The sequence below is a fragment of the Penaeus monodon genome, chromosome 41, assembly GCF_015228065.2.
Source record: "Penaeus monodon isolate SGIC_2016 chromosome 41, NSTDA_Pmon_1, whole genome shotgun sequence".
Classification (NCBI taxonomy): Eukaryota; Metazoa; Arthropoda; class Malacostraca; order Decapoda; family Penaeidae; genus Penaeus; species Penaeus monodon.
Genome location: NC_051426.1, coordinates 14,891,430 through 14,913,929, shown reverse-complemented (window position 1 = coordinate 14,913,929; position 22,500 = coordinate 14,891,430). Strand labels below are relative to the sequence as shown.

General features: G+C 38.7%; 1 protein-coding gene across 2 annotated transcripts in view; it reads right to left on the bottom strand.

The window, feature by feature from the left end:
- LOC119598572 (acidic fibroblast growth factor intracellular-binding protein-like) overlaps window positions 1-22,500 on the bottom strand; it is a 25,860-nt gene that overhangs the window by 1,694 nt on the left and 1,666 nt on the right. The window contains exons 2-10 of one of the 2 annotated variants that reach the window (XM_037948215.1): window positions 12,403-12,682; window positions 11,235-11,433; window positions 10,881-11,000; window positions 10,645-10,752; window positions 9,968-10,216; window positions 8,693-8,950; window positions 3,145-3,229; window positions 2,898-2,973; window positions 1-1,631 (exon numbers count right to left, since the gene is read on the bottom strand). The exon at window positions 1-1,631 is cut by the window's left edge and continues 1,694 nt beyond it. In XM_037948215.1, the coding sequence (XP_037804143.1) occupies window positions 3,151-3,229; window positions 8,693-8,950; window positions 9,968-10,216; window positions 10,645-10,752; window positions 10,881-11,000; window positions 11,235-11,433; window positions 12,403-12,487 (1,098 nt within the window). In that variant the 5' untranslated portion in view covers window positions 12,488-12,682 and the 3' untranslated portion in view covers window positions 1-1,631; window positions 2,898-2,973; window positions 3,145-3,150. Of the gene's footprint in view, window positions 1,632-2,897; window positions 2,974-3,068; window positions 3,230-8,692; window positions 8,951-9,967; window positions 10,217-10,644; window positions 10,753-10,880; window positions 11,001-11,234; window positions 11,434-12,402; window positions 12,683-22,500 lie in introns of both variants that reach the window. The other variant, XM_037948214.1, reaches the window with a different exon arrangement.

Genomic DNA, 22,500 nt, shown 5'->3' with positions numbered 1-22,500 from the left:
TAAGAGATATGTTGAGAATCTCTAATCTCTTGCCAAGAGTCATGAGATTTCTCTTGTTCATGGCAATGGTATGACTTGAATATACAATTTTAGCCCAAGCAAAGTGTAAGTTAGATTTGATATGTGCACTGGCATTGAAGAAAAGATAAGAAAGTAGTTAGTTATGACCATTAGTCAAAATCTCTTTTCACTGACATTAATATAGCTGTTCAACCAGCTGATACCAGGAGGGTATGTACACCTGCCCTGTCCACCTTGATTTAAGTTTGACAATATCACATACATGGCTCTCCAAGGAGTTTGTACTATTCCTTGAATTCTCTGAAGAAAAGTTTTTATTTCTATCACTATTAGGCTTGTTAATAACACTAAAATAATAATGTCAATAATAATGATAATACTGTTCATAATAATGACACCAGTATTAGAAACAAGAACTTTTTCCCACAAAGTAAAGTGGTAAATAGGTGATGTCAGTAGGCCTAGTAACCAACTCCTTGACAATAAAGAAAGTGTAACGCCAGCAATGTGTAAAACAAATCAACAAAACAATACTACAGTGAACAGTGCATGTACCTGGCAGAAGGGTTTAATGGCAGTATTTTCTATTTACAATGTAGATTTACATGTGTTATTTACATAAGTATTAGTATACATGAAAAAAATATGTGTGCTTGAATATCACATACAAAAGGAACATAATTACAAACCAAAGTAAGCTTTTTGTAAATGTCTTTCGAAATTTTTCTAATTAGGAACAAGGACTTATAGTACCTCAACTGCACACTGAATTTATATGCATACATATTAATTTACTTAAGATTAAATAAAAAGTACAAGAATTTTAAGATAAAATGAGGAATATAACAGTATGAATATAAATCAAATTACTTTCCCCATAATCTTGTTTTCCATATTAAATATTTTTATGTATATATATAAAATATTATTTTTAATGTGGTGTCTTTTTAGTGTAACAATAGATGATAATAGTAAATAATATTTATTGTCTTTATAATGCACAATGAACTCACCATAATTACACATACACATAACATTAAATTTCTATTTCATTAACGGCTTCAGTTCCAAAATCTAAATAACCAAAGGTATCAGATTCTCCTCCCTGACAAGTGTTAGAAGAATATTAATCAACACTGGAGATCGCCCAATATAGAACAGGTAATGTGCAATTTTCAACTTAGTCTCACCACAGCTGATAATGAATTACAAGTAATTTATTCAGTCCAAAAAACAATCTGTTATAATATGTTAATGCATGTCTCATTACATTCTCATCAACCAGGTAGTATAATCAGAGACTAGCACACTCTCACATTGCAGATTTTAATAAGTTATCACAAACTCCTCGAATAATTTACCCTAAATTGCTCAAAAAATTTAAATACATAAATAAATGGGTAAAAAAAAAAAGAGTTAAAACATTCTTTCCTTAAATCTTTCTGATGTACATAACGCTTTACCAAAACTTCCTCAACTCTTTGCTGTCCTCTATTCAAATGCCTGCGCTTAAAAATCTTTTAGCAATCATCTACCATGCAATCAGTAAAAGATGATAAATTGTTTGATGTGACTAAGGCTGCTCTACCAATCTAAGCTCGTTTGCAACCCTAGAAAGAGAAAAAATGAAAAAGATTAATTAGTCTACATGATAAAAGGTAAAAATCCTGTAATAAAAGTAATGACCATAAAATAAGATGCTCTTATAGAAAATCTTACCATGCAACTATATTTTTGCATATACACTGTATATATAAATATCAACTAAAATGTAGCTCTAAAATTCATGATATATCATTTCAAAAGAATGTTCTATATTGCAATTTTTAAAAACATACATGATTCACTTTTGTTCAGTAACTAAAAGAACAATTACAATATCAAGATTCTTAAGAAAAAATACATAATATTCAACAAATAAATAAAAAAGGTAAATTAAAAGCACATAAACAAATAAGTTCTGTTTAATCATTATGTAAGAAATAAATCTTATCAAAAAGCAAAGACAATATATTTCAGAAGAATATCATAAAAGGCAACACACCTGCCACCAAGACACCATAAGCTCATCACTTCAACTTCCCTTATGTGAGGGAGACAAAGGAGATGAAGAAATACACGAAGTAGCAATAAGTAAGAGAAAAAGAATAAATCCATTTGATTTAGGACAAGCAAATCTATCACCTTAATTGAAAAAAAAAAAATCATAAGAATCGTTATGAAAAAAGAGAGAAAGAAAAAAAAGAAACCAACTACCATCCTTACCAGAACATCTCCCATCTTTATCATCCACATATTTAGCCTGACCCATCCCTATCCAAACACAACCTCATCCATCTTCAGCCATCCCAATACACTTTCACCCAACTCCACTCCATCCCTACTCATCCTCACCCATTCACACCCAGTCTTATCCACCCTGAATGAAGCTCACCAACACTCACTCATCCATATTCATCCTCACCAACACATACAAACCACACCTCTTTTACAAACCACCACCTCCCTCCCTCCCTCCCTCCCTCCCTCCCTCCCTCCCTCCCTCCCTCCCTCCCTCCCTCCTTTCCGCCCTCCCTCCCTCTCTTGCTCGCTCACTCTTTCCCTTCCTCTTTCCCTCCCTCTCTCCCTCCCACTTTCCCTCCCTCTTTCCCTCCCCCTCCACTCCAACCAATCAACGAACCAGTTTTCCTTACTTGTTTGAAGCAAGGGTCATTCAGATGCGACCTTTTTCTGCACAGTAGCTGTACGGGTCAGGCGCAGTGGAGGGGCCTCCCTCCCTCCCTCCCTCCCTCTCTCCCTTTCTCCCTCCCTCCTTCTTTCCCTCCCCCCCTCCCTCCCTCTCCACTCCAACCAATCAACGACCCAGTTTTCCTTACTTGTTTGAAGCAAGGGTCATTCAGATGTGACCTTTTCCTGCACAGTAGCTGTACGGGTCAGGCGCAGTGGAGGGGCCTCCCTCCCTCCCTCCCTCCCTCCCTCCCTCCCTCCCTCTTTCCCTCCCTCCCTCCCTCCCCACTCCAACCAATCAACGAACCAGTTTTCCTTACTTGTTTGAAGCAAGGGTCATTCAGATGTGACCTTTTCCTGCACAGTAGCTGTACGGGTCAGGCGCAGTGGAGGGGCGTGATGTCAGGAGTGGTACAACTGACAAATACACATCCGCATGGTGTTCATGTACCTCTCCCATGTCATCCGTAAAGAGTGGTCACTGAAAGAGGGGATAGAGGGGGGGAAATCTCAATTAGCAATTGACTACTCCACCAACAGCAGAAGTGGTTTTGTAGACTGGATACTTAACAATTAGTTAATGCCAAAGCTATCACTAAAACTGAATATTATTTTATCCCAATAATGATTTTTTTTCTGAATAATCATTTCTCTTAAAGACATTGCAAAAACTAATCTTATAGGTGAGGTTTTCCAGGCCTGCAATAATTATTTGTTATGCTTTTGGTCTTTCTTTTTTAAACGCTACTTTTTAACATCTTGATAAAAAATACCATAATTGAATAATTTATTTTAAAAAAGCAATTTCATACATTCTTTATCAATTTTTTTTCCCCCTTTTTTTCTACTTTATCATGCCTTGGAACAAATATATGTACTATTCAGACATATAAAATCTAAAACAAAACCAGTCTTTAAGTCAATACAATCAATTTAAGTCAATTACAGTAATATTAATTAAAGTTTCAAAATCATAAACAGCTCAGTTAATCTTCTGCTTTGACACCGAAGCTATAATTCCTTTTCCTTTTATCATCACAACAAGGACATCGTCTAAAAAATATTGGAAGATTTGAATAAAATATACCATATTTGTTGGCTCTCACTTCTTATTAAACATTATACAGATGAAATATAATGTTATTTATTAGAGTTATCTTTACTTTACATTTCAACAAATCTGAAACCAATCCAATGAAAATAATTTTTTTCATTATAATCCATAAAATCCATAAAATTATAATCCATAAATCCATGATATACATAACACATACACTAACACATGAATTACAATAGAAAAAAACAAAGCCATAATAGTAAATGTTTCCGCAATGAACAATGTAGGATTCCTTTACATCATTAACAACAAGCCAATAAACAACCCTTCCCCTATTTACTCATGTATTAAACTCAAGAAGCAAATGTAACAAATGACTAAAATGTAAGGAAATGCTATAACATTCTATTGTAGGTGAAGAAAGGAAAAAAAAAGAGAGAGCTGAAACCAAAATAATAATATAATGGTAAAGCAAGTGTATTACATAATTAACAATTACCCAATTTATAACACACAACAAAAAGACAATACATAACACACCTACTTAAAAGTAAACACAAATTTAACTGTATACTTATGGTCAGCTACCCACATTCCAACTTTAGAGAAATCATAATAAAATAAAGTGTGCTTATAGTCCTAGTGAATGAATCACACATGAACTTTCTTCCTCTATGCCTTTAAGAAACCTACAAAAGCATTCTTCTGTCTCATTCAACCTCAGTCACATGCTTCCTCAACACACAAATTGATTTCCCTTCATTATTAAGATACTATCTACTCAAGCAATAGAACTATGCATTATGTCTTTTGCTATTCTAGTTTTCTATCTAATATTCAGTCCTACAGTGGTGGTTCATTAGAAACTAGGCTAAATATTTTCCTTTGTCTGTATCTTCAGTGCTTGTGCAGGTGTATGCACATTTTCTTCAAAGATATAACATCCTTTAATTAAAATAATGGAAAAGTGCAAAAAGAACCACAGAAGATAGATGACATCCTATCTTGATAAATAACAATAACAGAAATAGTAATAATAACAATAATGCATATCATCATCATCATCATCATCATCATCATCATCATCATCACCATAGTAATGAAGATGATAACTACCATAATAACTACCATCATCATCATCATCATCATCATCATCATCATCATCATCATCATCATCATCATCATCATCATCATCATCATCATCATCATAATAATAATAATAATAATAATAATAATAATAATAACAATAACAATAACAATGTCAATAATAATAATAACAATAACAATTACCATTATAATAATAATGATGATGATGATAATGATAATAATAATAATAATAATAATAATAATAATAATAAATAGTGATTAATACTCAAAAGATACACAAAAGCCAGCAGCAAAGCCCCACAAGCATTCCTTAGTAACAGACTTGAGACGGTATTGCAATGTGGTGTCTCTTTGCCAGGCACAGAGGTGGCTTTCCCATCCCTTTGCCGTAGTCCACAAGACAACAGTTCCATTCCCGCATGAAGAGTACATAACAGGCCCCTATAGGCAGTGCAATAAAAGGGAAAACAAATCTTTAAGAAATCAAAAAAAAAAAAAAAATCAAGATGCTAAATTATCCTCACCTTCTTCCTTTAGGTTTTCTTGCAAGAAGGACAAAAGAAATGAATACTTTTCAATGCAAGAATAATACTCATGCATTCAAATCAGAAGCTTCATAAGAGAATCACTGGCATCAGATTTCATGATCATTCAAAAAAGCAGCATGTAAAAGTTGGTGTACCCTTGAAATACAGAGGAAAATCAACATTCAAATGATACAGAAATGCAACAGTAAGAGTACAGTTCAATCTAAAAACTAATTACTGAAAGAAATGCCTACAGAAAAAGCAAATAAAAAAACACAATCCTACCCATTTCAAGCCATTCAATATCCGGTTTTAAAAACTGCACAATATCCTTTTAAACTTCTTTTCTATTTAACACAAAATGATTATGAAATTGTATAAGGTAAAGAAGAGATTTTGAATGAAAATAAAAAGTTTGTTCTTAGTGTATGCTGATAAATACTTAGTAAAACTTGTCAATATATACCTAATGGGAGAAACTAATCCTTCTTTTCATCCAAATAATCTTCTTAGAATAACCACTAATTTTCCAGCACCTTTGATTCCAATGTCATGCAGCATTAATTATTTTTAAGACCAACAATGGACATTACAGTGTTTATAACCCACAATAGGGTAATAAAACTGGTAGTAAAATGTTAGCTGAAGTTTTGCATCAATAATTCCCTGTAAATTTGCATTTACATTTCTATTTGTAACTTTTCTCTTATTGTATCAATGAGAGCTTATATTTCCTATTTCCTGCTGATTGTCATGTGTAGGTTTCATGATGAACAAATTGTGAATAAAACAAAGAAGGGAAAAACAGGAAAACACATGAAAAGGTTCTTCTTTTCTTATTCTCTGCTTTTATTGTTATATTTACTGATGTCATGTTTATATCATTTACAATGTAAAAAAGGTGCAGTTACTCAAAAAATGCTTGGAGAATGCTAATGAAATGCTAAAAATACCCACAGGAGGAGCTGTATAGGGGTGGTCTGTGAAATGTCTTGGAACTATCACTGTGTATGACATATATTCAATACTGTAATACATATACAATTATGTCCATACAAAGACACACCAAACCATCACTTGCTGGAAAATCAGTGGCATTTTGATGATGATAAATATGAACATGAATGATTGTACTAACTGGTCCACTACTGCTTTATATTTTCAAAGCATTTATTGTACCAAGTTAAGTCAGTAAAATGTTAAAATTAAAATGTGCTACAAATAACGCAGTTTATTTCATTCTCTCACTCTTTCTGCGTTCTCTCAGTTTCCCTCTCTCTCTCTCTCTCTCTCTCTCTCTCTCTCTCTCTCTCTCTCTCTCTCTCTCTCTCTCTCTCTCTCTCTCTCTCTCTCTCTCTCTCTCTCTCTCTCAACCACTCAACCACTCAACCACTCAACCACTCAACCTCTCAACCACTCAACCACCCAACCCAACCACCCATCCAGCCAGCCAGCAACTCACTCACTCACTCACTCTCTCTCTCTTCCCCCTTTTTACTATCCTTGTGTCTAATTCCTCTATCCTTTTTTCTCTACCTTCACTCTTTTATTTCTTCCACCTCTTTTGTCCTTCTGTCCCCAGCAACCCCCCTCCTCCGTCCAGTTCTGTTCACTCTATTTCCCTTCTCTCTTCCTTTATCTTTCTCCCTTTTCCTACTGTCTCCATCCTTCTCCCTACTTTTTTTTTCCTATTCTTCCTGTCTCCATTCCTCTTCCCTTCTTCTCTCTTCCTTCTGTTCCCATTGCTCTCTATTCTTTCTTTCTCTCTTTACCTTTTGAACTTATCCATCTCCCTGCATATTTCCTTCTTTCCTAAACCTTCCCTCTCCTTTTGCCTTCTGTTCCCCATCCATCTCCTCTCCATCTCTTTCTCTCCCCCCTCTCCTTATTTCAATCTTATTCTTCTCCCCTCTTTTTACCTTCCATCTCAATCCCTTTCTCCTCTCTCATTCCCTTTATTCCTATCTCTCTTTCCTCTCTTCTTTCCTTTCATTTCACTTAATTTTCCATTTCTAATTTCCTTTTTTTTACCATCTCCCATCTTCCCTTACTCTTTGCATCACCCCCCTCTCTTCCCTCTCTCTTTCTGTTTTCATCACACCCTGTTTGTCTTTCCTTTTTTTCTCTATCTCTCTCCCCTTTCCTTCTGTCCCCATTTTTCTTTCACCTCTCTCTTTTCTTTTCGTCTTCATCTTTTTCCCCCTTTTCTGTCTCTTCCTTTTGTCGGCTCTCCCTCTCCTTTTACTCCCCATCTCTCTTCTTTTTCTCTTCCTTTCGTTTCCTTCCGTCCCCAGCTTCCTCCTTCATACTTTCTTTCTCCCCTCTACCTCCTCTCTTTCCTCCTTTCCTACATCTTTTTCCTTTACTGCTTGCTCTTCTATTTTTAACCTTAATCATCTCTCTCTTTCTTTCTGTGATATATTCAATTATCTGTCCTTCCTTTTTTTCCCTTTTGCAAATGTGAAGCTGAGTGTGTGTGTGTGAGTGAGTGAGTGCGTGAGTGAGTGTCTGTGGTTGTGTGTGTGTGTGTGTGTGTGTGTGTGTGTGTGTGTGTGTGTGTGTGTGTGTGTGTGTGTGTGTGTGTGTGTGTGTGTGTGTGTGTGTGTGTGTGTGTGTGTGTGTGTGTGTGTGTGTGTGTGTGTGTGAGTGTGAGTGTGAGTGATTTTGATTGCCTGTGCATGTGCATGAAATATTAAGCTTGGTTTTCAACTAAGAACAATGCCCCTTCTAAATCAAAATATTTTACATTAAAAGATGAGCATACATGTAAACAGCATAAATCTAACCTTGTAAAAAATTACATTCTAGTTAAATAATTTAAGTAAATATAAGAATATAACCAAAATGCATAAAACAGCTGCTGCCTCTACTACTTGCTCAAAGAAATAATATATGCATTACATTAGCAATAAGAAATTACTGGCAAGTATATCAAAAATTGTTTACATTAAAAAGTTCACCATATTTTCTGTCCTTTTTAAGTCATTTGAAAACTACCTCCCCTATAATCTTTAAAAACTATATATCTTACCTTTCTGTTTCCACAAAACACAAATCCTACAGAAATTTTATAGAAAAGATGGGGAAAAAAAAGTACCACCTTGAAAAAAAAATAAAAATAAAAATACCCAACACCACATAAACAATAAAATATGAAGACAAAATAAAAATGGAAAAAGAACAGACATAAACAGTCAGTTGAGAAGTACAACCCACGACTTTATCCCACCAATCTACCCAAGCCCTCACTCACCTGTTCATAATATCAAGCCCACTCCCTGCATCAGCATAGACCTGCAAGAAAACCTCCAGCTCGGCCCCCTTCCACCTCGATTGCCGACACGGGTCCACAATTTTCTCCACCGTGTCAACAAAGAAGTCCCGCAGATCACGTGTGTTGTTGAGGGCACAACCAATGTTAATGATAGCCCTCGAATAGACCTTGAAGTTATTCTCAACCTCAGTGCACATGCGGTCAGGGATCTTGCCCCGCAAGTGGCTTAGGGTCATACTGGAATAAGAATTGCGGAGTTAGAATGGAGGATTGCAAACATTCAGTGATGTGGTGGGGGGATGGAATAGTAGAGGAGGTGGGGATGAGGTGTGGGTAAGAGTGGGGATTGGGGGATGGGGACAGAGGGATGGAAATGGAGGTGGGGGTAGCAATGACAGTGTTGGGGATGGTTGTGCAGGAAGGGGATGAGACTGGAGATTGGCAATGCAGATAGAGATGGAGGTATAGAAGGGGATGGGGAAGGGGATAAATTTGGGGATGCAGATAAGCATGGGAATGGGGTAGGAGATGAGGATGGGGATGGGGATGGGTTGCAGTGTGGTTGTGGATATGGATGACGATGCAGACTGAGATGGGGATAGGGATAGGGATAGGGATAGGGATAGGGATAGGGATGGGGATGGGGATGGATTTGGGCAAGCAGATGAGGATCTGGATGGGATAGAGATGCAGATGGGGATGGGGATGTAGACAGAAATGGAAATAGAGATGGGGATGGGGATGGGGATGGGGATGGGGATGGGGATGGGGATGGGGATAGGGATAGGGATAAGGATATGGATACGAATTGGGATAGGGATAGGAGATAGGAGACAAGATAGGAGATTGGTGATTGGGGAGAGGGGACAGGGATAGGGTTAAGTGTAGGGATAGGGATGAGGATACAGACACAAAATTGGCTGGGGATTTTGGATGGAGGGCGACTAAAATGATACTGGTCTTGAGTTGTGCTTAGGAGCAAGGACTGTGAGGGTTTGATGGTGAAAATTGTGGGGATGGTGGTGATGGTGATGGAAATGTGTTGAATGCATGTCACAACAGTTATGTTAATTCACTGACATTATGAAAAAAAAATATATATATATATATAAAAAAATCAGTAAAATATGTATATTGAGTCCCTACTCCTTCCCCCAAAGAAAATAACAATTAAATAATACTCAAAAAATAATAAGAAAAATTCTACAATGTATAATGAATCACACACATTACAAATCCCTAGAAAGTCCCTACTTCCTGTGCTCCTTCTCCCGATCTAACAGGAGCTTGAAGTCCCTAAGATCCATGAGGAACTCTCGGTCCACGTCAGAGTCATCACGGCCATCCGCACCGACATTGAAGCTTGACGAGATAGTGGAGGTCGTCCAGGAGTTCATCATGAGGGACGCGCACACTGAGAAATCCTCGAAGGTGAGGTAGTTGAGCTTCCTTTTGCTCGTCTCGAATCTGTTGTTGATGATGAAGACAATCGATGCGTATTTTCTGCAATGAGGGATGGAACCTTTAAAATTATTGCTATGCAGTATGTCCAAACAAGAAGCTTTAGTAGTTCCATTTTTTTTAGATATATCTGAATATTATGCAATAATATTTTGACATCGTCTCCTTTCTGTGGCCAAGGCAATAACACAATTTAAGTGGTACTCAAAAAATGATCTAAGAAGTCACAGTATCTCTATCAATGGTATTTCCACAAATTTTAAAATACCAAGAAATCAAGCATATCTAGACAATAAAAGGAAAATATACACTAAAACATATAAGAACAATACACATTAAAATTGACTCGCTATCAAGACTATATATATATATAAACTAATCCCTTTAAAATTTCTAAATCAACTAATAATTATGCCCTCTTGTCATTCTTGGTCTTACCTACAAAGAAATATACTTAAAAATAAACTTACTTGGCCAATTCATTTGGCAAGAGAAATGACGACTGGATATTTGCCACCACGGAACCCGGCATTTCATCTACTTGTTTGAATATCCTTTTCACATTGTCAAACTGACGCCTGCAAATTGAAAAAATTATATATTATTTTCATAGCATGCAGGTTTCTAGGTAAAATAATACCGTTCTGTGGTATTATAAAGAATATAAAATGGGAAAATTGATAAAATACAAGTTTTTGTCTCTCACCTGCATGATCGCAACAAAACACCTGTTTTTTCAGCGACATCATCAAGGTCTTTTCGAGTTCTACCTGATAATTTCTTTCCAATAATCTCACGAATGACAATATCATCAAACTCATAATACCTGTAATTGTAAAATGAGACCATTGTTAAACATTTTACTTATTCTGCCATGTATTAAATTTCTTTACAAATTAAAAGATTTCAAAAACTTTGATCACTTGCAATAAAAATAAGAATAAGAAAGGCAAAAACACTTAAAAATAGAAACAAACAATCACCAACAAATATATATTTCAGCTAATAAGAACTAATTCACAATATAAACATCTGCATTCACTAAAGTTCTCAGGCATACTTCTCAATGACCATTTTCTGCACTGCAGGCTCTAGCTGGAAGGTCCACTCTTCAGCCAACTTTGTAGGGGTAAGCAGCAGTTTTTCCAGCATGCCAAACGTACGATAGTGGTCTAGGGTGTCCGAGGTGAGCAGTTCGTGTGACGCTCCCCATGTTTCCAAAGCTCCCCTTTGTTGCAGCACTGACACTGCCTCCACAACTGTGGGTAATAGGTAATGGGTAATAGGTAAAAGGTAATAGGGAGTCAGGGTCAGCCTTGGTTATCCTGTGACAACTACTTTTACTGACTTTCTTGCCCTTTCTCATTTCTCCTTTTATCTTTATCTTTCTATTTTTCTAAAGTAATATTACATTTTTAAAAAATTTAATGTTACAAAGTAAACAGGATATAAGGAGTCAATAAAATTATGAATTCTATGACATTATTTTTTTAAATTAATAATACATAATAATATATAAATCCAGTGACAGATTTAGCTCCAGTGGCCTTTGCACTTCTGGTACTTCATGCCATTGATGAAAGGTCCTGCTTTGAACTATTTTGTTTCCTTTTTATACTTTCAATTTTCAATAATCATATCACAGCTAAAAATGTGATAGAATTCATCAACCTATCAATTCACTGTACTGACATGTTCAGAATCTTATTTATACTTCTCTCTCTCCCCCCTCATCTCCTTCTCCCTTCGTTTCTCCAACTCCCTCATTATCTTCCCTTTCTCTTAATCTCTGCTCAGTTATTTCCTTCTCCATTCTCTCATTCTCCTTTTTATCCATCCACTCTCTTTTTTTTCAACCTCTTCTCCTCTTTTCCTCTCTCTTCACCCCTCTCTTTTTTTCAGCCTTCATTTCTGTCTTTCCTTCTTATTTCATCTCTCTCCCTCTGCCTTTCCCTTCCTTTTCTCATTCTACCTGTACGTGGTTCTTACTAATCTTAATAAAATCGTGACCTTACTTAGACCAACCTAATCTTCAGACAACTTATAGGAAATTGAGTATGGTAAATTAACCAAGTTTTCATATTGAATGAATGTTAAATTATCTAATTTTGATTAAGGAGATCATAAAAAGACTGTAAAAATATTATAAATAGATTCAATGAGGCCAATTCAGCTGTATGACATAAATACATACATAGTTATTTATAAAAAGTAATCCATTATTTTACCTGAATATCCTTGAACCCATAGTCCAAAGACTTCTTGGTCAATTATAGTGTAGTTCCCAATGAATATATCAACATCGGGAACCATTATAGACGAAGGTAAAATGGTCTTTTTCTTCTTCTTCTTTCTTCTTTTTAGACTCTTGTACAGTCTATATCCCCTGGATCTATATTCTTTCTTCTTCTTTTTTTTCTTATATTATCTCTATTAGTTTTGTTTTTTTCAAGAATATTTTGGTACTTCTTAAAATGTAGTACTTCTTTATTGGTGAGAGATCAGCACCTGTGAATAATAAATCTATATTAGGGTTGTTTCTTCTGATTCTTTTCAGAGCTTCCATCAACACTGTTCTGTGAGAATGGAATCATGGACATTGTAGTATTATGGTAAATGGTTAATGGTTAAAAGCAAAATAAATGTGTTAGACATCTAAGGTCATGTAGCACTATAGGAAGGTACAGTAAAAGAAGGGTGAAGGGTGGTTGAGTTAGTAGTTAGTTCCTATACGTCAACTATCTAGATTAATATTGAAAAGGTTAAAGATGGGTAAAGGAACTGATGAGTTAATGAGTTAATATTGGGTTAGGTAAGGGGATTAGATCAAGTGAAGGATATGTATGCATTTGAGGAAGGAGAATAGGTTATCAAAGCAAAAAGTGTGAGATTCTTTCTGTAAGGATGTCTGATAGGTTGGGAGGTCAGTGAAGGAAGGATAGGTGGGGGAAAACAGAGGTACAGGCTGCATCAAAGCGTGAACAGGACAACAGAAAATTGTGCACGGGACAGTGGTTTGGAAGGGAGGTATGGCATAAGGTGTTTTCCGATGGATAAGTATAAATGAGACATAAAGGGAGTGTAAAGGTGAGGCAAAATGGTAGTTGGGTATTGGTATAGAAGGATGTGTAAGAAAAGTCTCTTGGAGACAAATAATGGATGGGTTAAAAGAAGAAAGGATATGATGAAGGTCAGGTCTGAGAAAGGAAATGTGAATATTCCAATGTAAGAGAGGTATACTTTAGTTGATCTATGAGTGATAACAGTTACAGTGCCTGTTGGAGAATTTGAAGGGGAAGGAGCTAGGGGGTGAGATAAGGAATGAGAGGGGGAAGGTGGTGTTGTATCAGGAGGCGTATCAGGAGGTGGAGGATCTGGGGAAGGGCATAGTTGTGACATAAGGGTGGACGAGGGGTTTCAGTGTCAGTTTGGGACTTGAGTAGATAATTTTGAATATCTTCCAAGTTTCTGTAAATTTGATGTAGGGGCAAGCCATGGCCATGGTAAGCCTAGAGTATGTTGGGGAGAGAAACTGTCCACCCCCTCAGGGTTCCCTTGAAGGGTAAGGGCTAGACAAAAACAGGGGAATGCCATGCCCATGGCTCTCTCAGGCCATTCAGGACTGGCACAAAGTCAACCTTTCATCCTTGCAGCACGGCTCTCACACCTTAAGAAGTGGATAGTAGAAGGGATTGGAGAAGGGACAGAAATGAAAAAGCAGGAGGGGGAAAAAGACCATGCAAAATTAGTTGAGTCGAGGGCTGAGGCCCAAGGTAGGGGAGTTCCCCAGCATTGGGTCTCAGTCCTCGCCTCCTAAACCCCCACGACAACAACGGGCAATGAATTGGAGGGAGGGGGGTGTCCTCATGTATGGTTATGGGATTAGTTATGTTATGCACTTTTTTGTCGCTCGATCATCTATTTCATTACCTCATATGTTTTTGTATGATGGTATCCACTGTATTGTAAGCATCTGATTTTGCTTTGTAAGTGTGTATATCATTGCCTGTATTTCAAATATAATGTGCTTATAGTTTTTAGGTTTTAAGTTTGATATTAGTTGTAAAGCTGATTTTGAATCTGAATATATTAATGATGTTACTAATCTGTTGTTTTGGATATAGGTGTTTCCTTGTTTTATTGCAAAAAGTTCTACCTCTATTATTTCTGTTTCGTCAAGTAATATCCATATTGTTGTTATGCTTTTTTCTTAATTATATATGGCTGCAGAAGTGGAATTCATGTTTATTTTTTATCTGTCTGTGAATATCTTTTTATAATTCAGATATCTTGTGTTTTCCACCTTTAAATATCGAACCTTAATGATTTGTTCAGGTACATCTTTTGCTAGGTCTTTTATAAAATTTGTTTCTATATTTTTAGAAATATCTAACCATGACGGAATAGGTGTTATGTTTCATCATGCTTTTGTTTTTGTTGTTTTTTGTAATTCTTTACAGGTTTCTATTACTCTGTGTACTAAGCCTCTCTCATCTTTTTGGGGGTTATATTCTTCTATATTTGCTGTTACATATCTTTTCATTTTATTATTTTCTTGTTTTACTAGTATTTTCATCATATGCATACATTCTAGTTCCTTTTGTTTATATTTGATAGGCATTTTATTTGTAAGCGTGTATAATGCTAATTACTGGGATGGTCTTTAAGCAGCCTGTAGCTATTTTTGAAGTGTTATTTTGTAGAATGTCTATTTTTTTCATTTCTGCGTCTTTAGCTGAAGATTGAGATACTATATTCTATTTTATGTAAATGTCATATAATTTTATTATGGTTTCTCTATCTGTTCCCCATGTTGTTGAAAATGTTTTTTTTTTATTATGTTTATTCTATTTGACCAATTTATTTTTTTTTTATTATTAATGTGATTCTTTCCAAGTTAGCTTTGGAGCATCAAATTCTAGACCTAGAATTGCGCAGTTAGTTGTGAATTTCATTGATCATTGATATTTGTCTTATTCTGGTTTCTGTAAAACACATGAGTTTGCTTTTTGTTAGATTTATTGATAATTCTTATTTGTTTGCCCATTCTATTTGTTTTATTCCTAATTCTAGGTTGTTTTTAGCTTCTGCTAGTTTTTTTTATTAATTGCTATAATTGTAATATCATCTGTATATGTAACTCTTTTTCATTCTTCTGTTAGGGTTAATAGGCTGTGATCAAGTTAAATCATAAGGCACTCAGTGGTGAGCCTTGTGGAAGGCCTGTTGCTATATTTTCTTCTGCAGTCTTTTTATTACCAATGACTATTTGGTTCAGTTTTTTAAGAAACCAATGATCTATTGGAGTGGGGTACCTGTGATTCTCTTAGTTTTGCAGCCTTTATTATTATTGCTTCATGATTGATAGTGTCGAATCCTTTTCCAAATCTAGGCATGCTATTAGAGCATATTTTTTTTCCCTATGAAAGCTTTACTGATTTTGGAAGTCTATAATATGTAAAGCATCTATGGTTGAGCTGTTTGGTCTGAAGCCTGTTAGGTCTTCATTTTGTTTTTTTTGTTAATTTCTAACCACCAGTTTTGTCTATTAGTTATAATGCTTTCAAATATTTTTCCAATACATGATATTCTACTAATGAATTTGTAAGATTTTTTTATCTGCTGGGTCTCTTGATATCAAACATTTCACTTTTTTATCTATTTTTCCTTGATTTTCTCCTTTTCAAACTGAGTTTTTGCTTTATATCCTAGATCAGCTGATTGTTATCAATTAATGGGTAACTACTAATTCTGTTTTTACTTTTTTCTTTCTTTCTTTCTTTCTGGTTGTGTGTTAATATCAATGGTTAATGGTTAAAAGCAAGATAAATGTGCTAGACATCTAAGGTCATGTAGCACTATAGTTAATGTTAGGGAAGGGTGGTTGAGTTAGTGATTAGTTGTCTAAGCTGGGCAAAGGAATTGGTGAGTGAAAGAGTTAGGGTCGGGTGTGGTAAGGAGTTAGATTAGATGAAGGATATGTATGCATTTGAGGAAAGAGAATAGGTTGTTGAAGCAGAAAGTGTGGGATTCTGTATGGATGTCTGATAGGTTGGGAGGTCGGTGAAGGGAGGATAGGTGGGGGAAAGCAGAGGTACGGGTTGTTTCAAAACGTGGGCATGACAATAGGATGTGTGGGATTGAAAGGGGAACATTACATAAGGAACATAAGGGTGGATCAGATTGTGACATCAGATAGGAGTGTGTTAGAATAGTAAGGTCAGCTGTGGAGAGGAAGCACTCTAGAGATCGGCCTCGGGAGCTGGTGATAGAATCACCCCAAAGGTGGCGGCAGTTAAAGTCACCAACTATGAGGAAAGGTGGTTGAACTTGGGAAATTAGATTTTCAAAAGCAACAAAGTCAATGGGGTGGGAAGGGGAGAAGTAGACTGAAATCACTGTGATCCAACAATGAAGGAAGATACGAATAACTGTGCAAGGGACATTGGTTTGAAAGGGAGGTGTGACATAAGGTGTTTTCTGACTGATAAGTATGGACAAGACATAAAAGGAATGTGGGGAAGAGACAAAATGATAATTGGGGATTGGTATTGGAGGATGTGTAAGAAAGGTCTCTTGAAGGCATACAATAGATGGGTTATAAGAGGAAAGGATATGACGAAGGTCAGGTCTGTGGGAGCGGAAACCGAGAATATTCCAATGAAGGATAGTTATACTTTAGTGATATAGATTGTAGTACGTGTTGGAGATTTTGAGGGGGAAGCAGCTACAGGGTGGGATAAGGACTGAGAGGTCTGAGATGGGAGAGGTGTGGGAGTTGGTGTTCTACTAGGAGGGGTATTAGGAGATGGAGGGTCTGAGGAAGGGGATACTTGTGACATAAGGGATTCACGTGTGTATCCAGGAGGGAGTGGAAGGGATAGAGGGGATGGTGGGAGGGTTAATGTGGGTGGGGTTGGGGTCGGGGTGGATGGGCTGTGTTGGGAGGGGTTAGGAGGATACGGTGTAGGGGGATATCGTTAGGAGGAGGATGGATACAGCGTTACTTGAGTGTGGAAGGAGCAGGAGTTGTAAGATTTGGAGGTTGAGTGTCAGTTTTCATTAAGTAATCTCAAATATTTTCAATAGTTTCTTCTGAGGAGTTGGTTGGGGAGTTTTGGGGGATAAAGGATTTCTTGTGAGGGGGGGAAGAAAGGACTGGTGTCTCAAGCGTAGGGCAAAGGAAGTGGAGGTGATTGTGGTAGGGGAGAAGGGGTGGAATGTTTGTTCTGTCTGTTACGGGTAGTGCGAGGAGGGAGAGGGGAAGGTGCTGGGGTTGTAGTGGTGATTGGAGTATCTGTAGTAGAGATTGGAGTGTCTGGATTTAGGATGGCAAAAGAGTTTGACTCGGAAGGTAGGAGGTAGAAGAGGGGAGTTAGATGTAGGGGGGGTGGGTTTTAGAGAATTGGGGTAGAATGAGCAGTATTACAGGAGTACGGAGTAAGAGAGAAACCACGTCGACGTGCTTCCTGTCTGGCTTCACGTAGTGTGAGTCCAAGTCTGAATCTGAGAGGTGCTACCTCAGACTCAAATTTGTAGGTGGGACAGCCCTTATAAAATACATTATGGGGGCCGCCACAGTTGGCACATGTGCGTGATTGTGCAGAACAGTTAGATCGGGTATGGCCAGGTTGGGCACATAGTGGGCATCTGGCTGTGGAACGGCAATGTTTGGCTGGGTGTCCTAGACGCCAACAATTTTGGCACTGACGTGGAGGAGGTTGATATGGACAAACAGGGAGGGATTCTCCTCCTATGTAGACATTAAAGGGAAGGTCATGTCTACGGAAGGTAATTTTGGCTATGTTAGTGGGTTTCTTTCGATGACCTCTGGGGGGGAATGGAGTAGCATTGTACTGATGTTGCATCATAGTCTGTGAGACAGGCATGTAGGTCTTCTCCACAATCTGACCAATCTTTGTCATAGATTGGGCAATTTGCTGGGGAGATTGAAACTGTTCTGGTGCAAGTATTGAGGGTTGGATGGGGTTCTGCAAGGATGGGGTTACCATATAGGTCAGTTAGTTTGTTAATGCTATAGCTTGGTTTTCAGATGTTACTGTGACAAGACGGGAGCAGTCGGATCGGCTACGGAAAGAGACTTTACTACTTGTTTTTGAGACATTGTTGGAAGAGAAGGTGGTTGTCAGAGTAGGGAGCTGTGGGAGGGATCACGAAAAATTGGTCCCATTTGGCTGCGCTAAAGAGAGTATTCAAAATTGTTTTAGAGAAAGGGGTAGTAGAAGGGCAGGGGCGTGACGAAGATGGAGTAGTGTTGAGGGAGGTAGTGTTATGGAGAGGTGGGCAATAAGGCTGTAAGGTATTAATAAGGGAGGATGGGTGGTTTGATGTTGGAGGTTGTGGGGGTAGAGGTGTTGAAGTTGGGCATGCTGGAAGAGTGGAAATGTTCCTTAAGGGTTGATTGTTGGCTACTGTACTAGTAGGCATTGATGAGGGGGTAGTTATTGCAGTGTTCGGAGCTGTGGTCAAAGGAGAGCCTGGGTCAGGGAATCGGGTGGGTTTACATCGTTGGGGCTATTTGATAAAGGGGCAAGCCTCATTGCCCCTAATAGTGGGGAAATGTTTTCATTACTGGCCATGGTAAGCCTGGATTATGTTGGGGATAAAAACAGTCCACCCCTCAGGGTCCCCTTGAGGGGTAAGGGCTAGGTAACTAAATCAGGGGAATACTGTGCCCATGGCTCCCTCAGGCCGTTCAGGACTGGCACAAAGTCAGCCTTTCATCCTTTCAGTACGGCTCTCACACCTTAGGAGGTGGATAGCAGAAGGGTTTGGTGAAGGGACAGAAACGAAAAGTGGGAAAGAAAAAAAAACATGCAAAATTAGTTGAGTCGAGGGCTGAGTCCCAAGGTTGGGGAGTTCATCATTGGGTCCCAGTCTCCGTCTCCTAAGCCCCCCCCCACGACAACAACGGGCAAGGGATTAGGGGGGGGGGGTTAATATCAAGTGATGCACAGAAATGGTTAATGGTTAATGGTTATCATCATCATCAAGGGGCTAACGCCGACGGGGGCGCATGGCCGCATCCACCCTTCGTTTCCAGCCACGAGGATCCCTCGAGGCGAGTCTCCAGGCAGGCACACGGCCCATCTCTAATTCCTCGCGACAGGTCTCGTCGAGCTGCCCAAGCCATGATCTCCTAGGACGTCCCACAGGTCTCCTCCACCCAGGGTTGTCTCGCAGAGAGACAACCTGATGGGCAGGGTCGTCCATAGGACTAGGTTGGGAGGTCGGTGAAGGGGGGATAGGTGGGGGAAAGCAGAGGTACGAGTTGTTTCAAAACGTGGGCACGGCAGTAGGATGTGTGGGATTGGAGTGTCTGGTGATGTGTATTGACTTTATGAGAGTTAATGAGTTACATAAGGGATTCACGTGTGTAAGGGATAGAGGGGATGGTGGGAGGGTTACATAAGGGATTCACGTGTGTATCCAGGAGGGAATGGAAGGGATAGAGGGATGGTGGGAGGGTTAATGTGGGTGGGGTTGGGTCGGGGTGGATGGGCTGTGTTGGGAGGGGTTAGGAGGATAGGGTGTAGGGGGGATATCATTAGGAGGAGGATGGATATCAGCAGTTACTTGCAGTGTGAAAGGAGCAGGAGTTGTAAGATTTGGAGGTTGAGTGTCAGTTTTCATTAAGTAATCTCAAATATTTTCAATAGTTTTCTTCTGAGGAGTTGGTTGGGAGTTTTGGGGGATAAGGATTTCTTGTGAGGGGGAAGAGAGGATTGGTGTCTCAAGCGTAGGGCAAAGGAGGTGGAGGTGTTTGTGTGGTAGGGGAAGAGGGGGTGGAACGTTTGTTCTGTCTGTTACGGGTAGTGCGAGGAGGGAGAGAGGAAGGTGTTAGAGTTGTAGTGGTGATTGGAGTATCTGTAGTAGAGATTGGAGTGTCCTGGGTTTAGGATGGCAAAAGAGTTTGACTGGGGAAGGTAGGAGGTAGAAGAGGGGGAGTTAGATGTAGGGTGGGTGGGTTTAGGAGAATTGGTAGAATGAGCAGTATTACAGGAGTAAGGAGTAAGAGAGAAACCACGTCGACGTGCTTCCTGTCTGGCTTCACGTAGTGTGAGTCCAAGTCTGAATCTGAGAGTTGCTACCTCAGACTCAAATTTGTAGGTGGGACAGCCCTTATAAAATACATTATGGGGGCCGCCACAGTTGGCACATGTGCGTGATTGTGCAAGCAGTTTAGATCGGTATGGCCAGGTTGGGCACATAGTGGGCATCTGGCTGTGGAACGGCAATGTTTGGCTGGATGTCCTAGACGCCAACAATTTTGGCACTGACGTGGAGGAGGTTGGTATGGACGAACAGGGAGGGATTCTCCTCCTATGTAGACGTTAAAGGGAAGGTCATGTCTACGAAGGTAATTTTGGCTATGTTAGTGGGTTTCTTTCGATGACCTCTGGGGGGAATGGAGTAGCATTGTACTGATGTTGCATCATAGCCTGTGAGACAGGCAAGTAGGTCTTCTCCACAATCTGACCAATCTTTGTCATAGACTGGGCAATTTGCTGGGGAGATTGAAACTGTTCCGGTGCAAGTATTGAGGGTTGGATGGGGTTCTGCAAGGATGGGGTTACCATATAGGTCAGTTAGTTTTGTTAATGCTATAGCTTGGTTTTCGGATGCTACTGTGACAAGACGGGAGCGGTCGGGTTGGCTACGGAAAGAGACTTTACCTACTTGTTTTTGGAGACATTGTTGGAAGAGAAGGGTGTTGTCAGAGTAGGGAGCTGTGGGAGGGATCACGAAAATCGTCCCATTTGGCTGCACTAAAGAGAGTATTCAAGATTGTTGTAGAGATAGGGGTAGTAAAGGGCGGGGGCGTGACGAAGATGGAGTAGTGTTGAGGAGGTAGTGTTATGGAGAGTGTGGCAATAAGGCTGTAAGGTATTAATAGGGAGGATGGGGTGGTTGATGTTTGAGGTTGTGGGATAGAGGTGTTGAAGTTGGCATGCTGGAAGAGTGGAAATGTTCCTTAAGGGTTGATTGTTGGCTACTGTACTAGTAGGCATTGATGAGGGGGTAGTTATTGCAGTGTTCGGAGCTGTGGTCAAAGGAGAGCCTGGGGTCAGGGAATCGGGTGGGTTAACATCGTTGGGGCTATTTGATAAAGGGGCAAGCCTCATTGCCCCTAATAGTGGGGAAATGTTTTCATTACTGGCCATGGTAAGCCTGGTTATGTTGGGGATAAAAACAGTCCACCCCTCAGGGTCCCCTTGAGGGGTAAGGGCTAGGTAACAAATCAGGGGAATACCGTGCCCATGGCTCCCTCAGGCCATTCAGGACTGGCACAAAGTCAGCCTTTCATCCTTTTAGCACGGCTCTCACACCTTAGGAGGTGGATAGCAGAAGGGTTTGGTGAAGGGACAGAAACGAAAAGTGGGAAGGAGAAAAAAAAAAAGGCCATGCAAAATTAGTGGAGTCGAGGGCTGAGTCCCAAGGTTGGGGAGTTCCCCATCATTGGGTCCCAGTCTCCGCCTCCTAAGCCCCCCCACGACAACAACGGGCAAGGGATTGGGGGGGGGGGGGGATGCACAGAAAGTTTCCCATCAGGGTTTGACTGGTTTATTTTTACTAAATTTATTATCAAATTGATTTTTTTTTCCTGGTGTTTTTTTTTTACTAGATCCATTACTTCTGTTATTGAGTTAATGTCCTTGATGTCTTTGTTATCTAATTCTTCTTGAAAATTCATTCATCCTTCTTTACTAAAGCTCTATTTTCTTTCTCTTGTATGTGTTTCATTTTTATGCCAGCTGTCTTTTACCATTATTGGGAGATGGTCACTACCTGAATTTGTGTTTGTTTTCATTTCTAAATGGCTTAGTTCTGGGTTTCCTATTACTAAATCTACTGTAGTTCATTATCCTGTTTTTGGGTCGATTCTGGTAGTCTGTCCAGTTGGGGTTATTAGCATCAAACTTTTTTGAGTAATCAAATTGAACAGGTTTATTCCCATTTTATTTGCTTTTTTATATCTATATGTGGGTTCCATAAAGGATGGTGAGCATTAAAATCTCCTATTATTCATCTGGGATTTTCTAATAGTTCTGTGTAATGTTCAATTTCTTGTTGTTCTATTCTGTTGCAAAGGTTGTAAATCAAAATTAAATTTAGCTTTTTCTTTAGCTAATTTTTATAGCTATTGTTTCTATCTTGTTATTTTGTCTTGATTGAGGTTTATTTTCTTATATTGTATACTTTTATGTATACAAATAGCTAGACCTCCTCCCCTTTATTCTGTTCTATCCTTTCCTTTCTATTACATAATTTTGCATTTTAAATTTGTTGTTTTTAGTTAACCA